Source organism: Gavialis gangeticus, unplaced genomic scaffold, assembly GCF_001723915.1.
Source record: "Gavialis gangeticus isolate Ggan-Ray unplaced genomic scaffold, GavGan_comp1, whole genome shotgun sequence".
Lineage (NCBI taxonomy): Eukaryota > Metazoa > Chordata > Crocodylia > Gavialidae > Gavialis > Gavialis gangeticus.
The window spans coordinates 117,640,500-117,646,720 of record NW_017729022.1 but is presented as its reverse complement, the minus strand read 5'-3'; the positions used below and the strand labels follow the sequence as shown (position 1 = coordinate 117,646,720).

The 6,221-nt window shown below is 49.4% G+C and overlaps 1 protein-coding gene across 2 annotated transcripts in view; it reads right to left on the bottom strand.

Moving 5' to 3' along the window:
* NRIP2 (nuclear receptor interacting protein 2) overlaps positions 1-5,643 on the bottom strand; it is a 40,064-nt gene extending 34,421 nt beyond the window's left edge. For both annotated transcript variants that reach the window (XR_002096991.1, XM_019516034.1), the window contains exon 1: positions 4,873-5,643. Coding sequence is in view for 1 of the 2 variants with exons in the window: in XM_019516034.1 (XP_019371579.1) it covers positions 4,873-5,103 (231 nt within the window). In the remaining variant the exon portion in view is untranslated. The remainder of the gene's footprint in view (positions 1-4,872) is intronic.
* Between the last annotated feature and the right edge of the window lie 578 nt (positions 5,644-6,221).

Sequence of the window (6,221 nt, the reverse complement as noted above, 5' to 3'; positions counted from 1 at the left end):
AAAAAAAGCAAGGCATGCCCAACTCTCATGACTTTACCCTAGAAAGCAAAGAAAATTCACCTAACATTAGGAAAGGAAATCCTCAGGATTGGTAAACTAATCTCAGGATTTGGGAGCCCCTGACTCATGACTTTTAGGGCTGGCATTGCAGTGACTCCTAGTATTATACACGGGGAGATGCATCTTAGGGTGCAGGCAAACTAGCAACCCAGTGTGCACTCAGTAGGCCAGCAGGACCTCTCAGACTCACCAGGGGAAGATCTGCCCCTGCAGGCCTCCTTGAGTTGCAATTTTGCTTTCAGTCTTTCTCTGGCTGCTTGTCTGATCTCTGTGATTCAGGAGAGATCTAAACTAAAGGAATTTGAGAGAGATGGTGCACTGCATCTAGCTAGAATGTGAATAAAAGAACAGATTCTTCCCTGAAAAATATTTAGGACACATCCCTGCTGCTTTTGTTAAATGGATGTGATGTGGAAGGAGCTCTGCTGTGCCTGGCTGCCCTTTACAGGAGGCAGGTAGGCTGGCAGATGGATGACTAGATGGTCTGGATGGTTCAGATTTGGGGGACTTGGGATTCCTGCCTCTGCCACCAGCTGGTTGAATATCCTTAAGCCAGTCCCTTCACTTTTCTCTGCTACGCTTTCCCACACCTGTAAAATGGGAGCAATGATCCAAATCTGCTGAGGAAAAGTGCTGTCAAAGAGCTAGGGTTGCTTTACTTGCTTGTGCTACTGTGACAACCTACTAAGCTCAATGTACAGTGCCAGCTTGCAGCCAGGAAACACATATTGAGTACAAGGAGTCACTGTATGTATTATGTTACTCCTGGAAATCTAAAGGCCTCTCTGTGTGGAGAAGTTGGGACACAGGGAACTGAGGTGTGACTCCGTAGCGTGCTAACCGCTCTGTACTGAGTCCTCATATAAATGTGATTAGCCCATGGAGTGAAGTGGAGTATGCTATCTCACCCTTAGCACATGTTAGGAGTGTACAAACAGGAGTTAGCACTCAGTGTATGAGTGCATGAATTCATACCATACTGCTAGTCTCATGCAGGCAGGCCATAAGGATGGTTCTCCTCTCACTCCAGCATAGATCAGGAGTACCTCCAGTGAAGTGTATACAATTTCACCAGCAAGAAACAAGAACCAGTGAGGGGAGAAGTAGACCCCATGGCTGACTGAAAGAAGAGGAGCCATGACAGTGTTCATGAACAAAGTGAGCTCAGCTCTGGAGATGCTAATGGGGATTGCATTATACACTGCATATTTGCACAGCAGCTGACTGTGAGAACCTCCAGGAATCCAGCAGTTTTATTAAGGGACAGAAATTGTACATAAACTGGTATAAGTGATAAGAAACCAGTTCAAATCTATAACACAACAGAAGTTCAGCGCACATAAACTGCTTTCAAAATGGCCAAAACTGGCTTAAAATAAACCTGTATGGATGTGGTATCAGACTTAAAATTGATTTAAGTTAAATTGGTTTATTGAACTTCTGTCCTAGATCCCCTCAAGATTCAAGTTAACTCACAGTCTCCCAGAATCCCAAGATGCTTTGTATCTTCTATCACAAAACAGGTGGGCTAGCCCTACCCAAGCTGTCTGCTTCAGTCAAAAAAGGAGGCGTGCTCTAATGTCCCCTGGCTTCTGGCCTGGGCCACTGCAGGCACGTGGCTGCATTTCTGGAATCAAAAGTGAATGTTCACTTGCTTATCAGTTCAATCTACACAGCTTAGACTAACCTGCGAAGATTGAACCAATTCGGCCTCAGGCTTTTTGACTGTCTATATTTAAGTGTCATACAAACACAAAGGCTAAGTACAGACAATCAAAAAGTCCAAGGCTGAATCAATTTCAGTCTTTGCAGGTTAATCTAAACTTCAGAGATTAAACTGAGAAACAACTTGATAGACATTCACTTTTGATTTAGGAAATGCAGCCACATACCTGCAGCAGCTCAGACCAGAAGCTGGGGGGCACTAAAGAACAGCTCTCTGGCACATAGCCAGCATAGGCTGTGTGTTCACTTCCTCTTCCTGCTGCTCCCGAGGTCGCTGGGATTTGCAGTCCAGAATCACACCAGCAGGACTCTGCAGGGTTGCTCATTACTTCCTCTTCCTGCTTTCAGGTGTCTCTGGGATTTGTAGTCTGCAGTAGCAGACAGTTTTTAGCAGGGCAGGGCAGCTCTGTACTAGGGGGAAGGGAAGTTTAACCCTCCACCCGGGCCTCAGATCTCAGCCAGGGTTTGCCTGGAGGGGGGGGCAGTCCTTGCCTTCCCTCCCAACCCTTCTCTGCTGGACCAGACAGCCCAGCCCAGCCCAGCCCAGGGCTGGAAAGCGCACTGCAATGCTGAGGGACTTTGATTGAACTTGAACTAGGAAATGGTATAGGACAGAAATGTCATAAACTGCTTTGACCCAAATCAGTTAAGTCTGATACTGCATTCAACCAGGTTTATCTTAAACCAGTTTCAGCCATTTTGAAACTGGTTTATGTGCACTGAACTAGGTTTAAACTAGTTTCTGATGACTTAAAGCAATTTATGTGTATCTTCTGTCCCTAAACACTTCCTACCAGGAAACTTGTTAGGCTTTATGCCCTAGTCATTATTAAGTTGTTTTTAAAAATATTCAGTCATTCATCTGGGGATGTTAAACAGTAACACATGACTTAAGTGGCTGATCAGGGCCAGGGCATAAACAATTAACAACCAGGAAAAAAAGGCCTTATGTTGTTTGCTCACACTAGGCAGTTCTAGCACCTGTTTAAATAACCAAACAGACTGAGTCTCTTAACTAGGCTAGTTTCCATATTTGAGGCTCCAACTACAGCTTTAAGTTAACTATACATTTCACAGGGTATGGCCTAACACTTCCAATATGGTTGCACAGTGCTCAGGACAGTACATGCGGAGGCCTGGGGTGGTACCTTGATAATTTAGAATGCCGTAAAATGTGGTGTGGGAGAGGGCTAAATGCATGGGGTAGGGAGGAAGGACCAAGATGCATTTTCTCTAGTTTCTACCTCTGACTGGCTAAACAGCAGTACAAATGGGTTTGAGGGCAAGCCCTACTGTGAGTAGAAAGAACACAGGGCCTACAAGGAAGGGGGAGGTAAAGAGGCCCATTGTGTTAAAAAATGCTGATCCCCAGTCACCATAAGCTGCCACCTGGGGTGGGATCTCTGGGGGGGGGAGTTGTTTTAATTGGTCCCATTAACGTGCTGCTTCATAAGGCAGGGGTGTCAGACTCCACTGTTCCTGGGTCATATCTGTGCCTCCCTCCAACAGAGCTTAGTGTAGTGGAGTCGCTGGTTAAAGACACAGCTGAGCAGAAATTACTGGTCCCAGCTGAGCCTGAGCAGCAAGTGTGTGGTATGCCACGGTCTGAGGCTGCAAGCCCATGTATCCAGGGCTGAAATGGGCTCCAAGACCAAGCCCATCTCTGCCCAGCGGTGGAATTTCAGCTGCTGAGAGCCAAAGGCAGGTCTGGGGCATTTTGTTTAAATGCATCTATGGAGACAGCGTTCAGGGGTGCCTAGCAGGGTTTCCAACACTGGCAGCTGTGGCTGAAGCAGAGTGCATGCCGAGGTGGGTAGGGGCAAATGCATACACCATGGACAGATGCATTCATCACTGGCCCAGCCTGTTCTAGGAGTGGCCAGGGATGGACCCAGAACAGAAGCATTGCTGAATCTAAGGTGGGGACAGCACAGAGACCCAAGGGTTTCAGAAATCAGCAAAACAATTAATCTCTCTCCAGTCCAGTATGTCCAGGGACCTATTTCTCCCAGTCCCCAAAGTAAAACCACACCAGACCCCCCACGCCCCTCCACTCCCCCTTCTCTTAGTACAACAAGGACTAAAATGTAGCAGGAAACATGGGGGTGGGTGTTGTTCCTGGAGATGTATATCCTGTCTTTGACATAGTGCCCTGTGCTCGCCAGAAGGTGCTGTCACCAGCTGGGGGCCCATCACTATCCACAGCAGCCTACTTCAGGGCCTCCCATTTCTTGTGGCAACTCCATTTGCTTTTTGTGGGAACCCTTTTGTGTTTGTCAATGTGGCCTGAAGCCTGCAAGGGAGAGGTGCTGGAAGCAAAGCCAGGAAAATGGGATGGCAGCCCCATATCCTGTCTCCCTCAAGGGAGGGACCAGTAGTGCAACTGGAAGGGGAAACTACAAGGAGGATCTCCTGGGAACTTGCTCCCTGCCCCGGTCATGCACCCCAAAGGGAAACCATCCATGTCTGGCCCCCAGCTCACCCCTGTCTGGAGTTAATCCTCCCAACACACACTCCATGCTCTTGCCCCAGGGCCTTGCTCCTGCTTATCTTCCACAAAGTGGTGGCCCGGGGGGCGGGGGGCCCTGCCAGCTGTGGCCTGGCACATGCAAAGTCAAGGATGTGCCAACCCCCTTGTGGGGTACAGAAAGGTGAAGAGATAGAACACAAGGCCCCAAAGGCTTTAGGACCGCTGTCCCCCTCCTGCCCTGCTGATAAGAGAGGCTGCTTTCCTGTGAGATCATGTGGGAATGAGCTCCCAGTCCTGTGTAAGTCCATGCAAACACATGTGTAAAACTTATACTGAATCCAGACAAGCTGCTGTCTGCTCGTACTACGTGGGCTGGGAGCTGGACCCCAGGGGAACCTCGCACCCTCTACTTCTTCCTGGCTTTGTGGGTGCATGGGTGGGAAGCAGGAAACCAGAAGAAAGAGCATCTCCTCCATCACCCTTCACCCATCCTGGCCCCATAGTGACAGTGATGATCAACCTGTCCTGCCTGGACCTGTGTCTCTTCCCAAGTCTGGGAGGTTCCCTGGGATCATGAGGAGAAGGGTGCCATCCAAGCTGGGGCCCCTGGGACTCACCAGATCCTTGGACGTTCCAAGGCGGTTCAAGCCATCCAGGGGTAGCAGGTCGGCGGAGTCCTTGTGCACAAACTGGGTGGCCTGTTTCAGGCGTCTCTTCTGTTGCAGGATGGCTTTGTCCCGCAGCTCTGCTTCACGTTGCCTCCCCTCCAAATCTGGAGCACCTTCACTCGGCTTTTCTTCCCCATCTTCTGGCCCTGCTTGTGGGGTGGAAGCCTTCCTCATGCTCATGATGAAGATCCCAGCTGGGGCAGGTCCTCTTAGTATGGCAGTCTTCCTGGGCTGACCTGTCTGCTCTCCTCTGAGTCACTCAGGTGTTGCCTCCCTGCGACTGCTTTCCCTCTCCCTTCTCTCTGCCTTAGTTTATAACTCACCCATCACCGTAGTATCCAAGTGCCCCTTTCACACTTCTCCCCACCCCCACCCCACCCTGGCTTTCTTCCAGTCACCAGCTCCCTTCTCTCCTCTCTTCTCCTGCCCTGACTGCAGCTCTGCTTTCTCCAGCCAACGGGTCCCCGCTGGAGCAGAAAAAGCCCCACGTCAGAAGCCAATTTCCATAAATTACAGCAGAGAGGATGAGATGCTTCAGCTGGAAAAATCCAGCAGCTGAAGGACAGCCCCGCTGCTGGGGGTCGAATTTGCCTTCCTCTGGCTCCGTGTATGTGTGTGTACATGCACCGCTCTGTTCCCCTCCTGATATGCTGAAGAGACAGTAAATCTTTCTGTGGCAGGCTGTGCAGTTCAGTGTCTCCACCGGGGTTTTTGACGCATCTCAGTAAGTCTGTAAATACAGGAGGGCACATACTTTGCTCTAGGAGATGATGCAGAGGCTCAGTAAATGGGGGGGCAAGGGGGAGATTTAGCCTTACAGCTTCTGACAGCCATGCCCAGTCTCATTCATTTGAACTGTCACCCATTTGGGACAGCCTGTGCCCGAGGGTCATACTGTGCAATTTAAATGAGACGCAGAGGTCTGATCATTTACTGATGGAAATGTATTGGTGCCATTTCTTCTCTCACTTACATCCCAGTAAATCAGGAGTAGCTTGACTGAACTGAATGCAGTCTCACAGATGTAAAATCAGCATGGGTTCAGATTCTGTCCTGAACTGGAAACAGTGGAGCTTTTAAATCTCATGCATTGACATTGCTGCAGTGTGAAGGCTCGCCTTCCGTGCCCGAGGGAGGGGGAACACTGCTGGAAATGATTCTGTGTTTCTAATATTTCTTCTCAGAAGGATGGCACAGCCCAGATAGGACAGTAATCATAGTATTATGGAATAGTAGGGCTGGAAGGGACCTCAGGAGGCCAGAAAATTATTCTGGCACGCATCCAGGAGGGGCCAGCA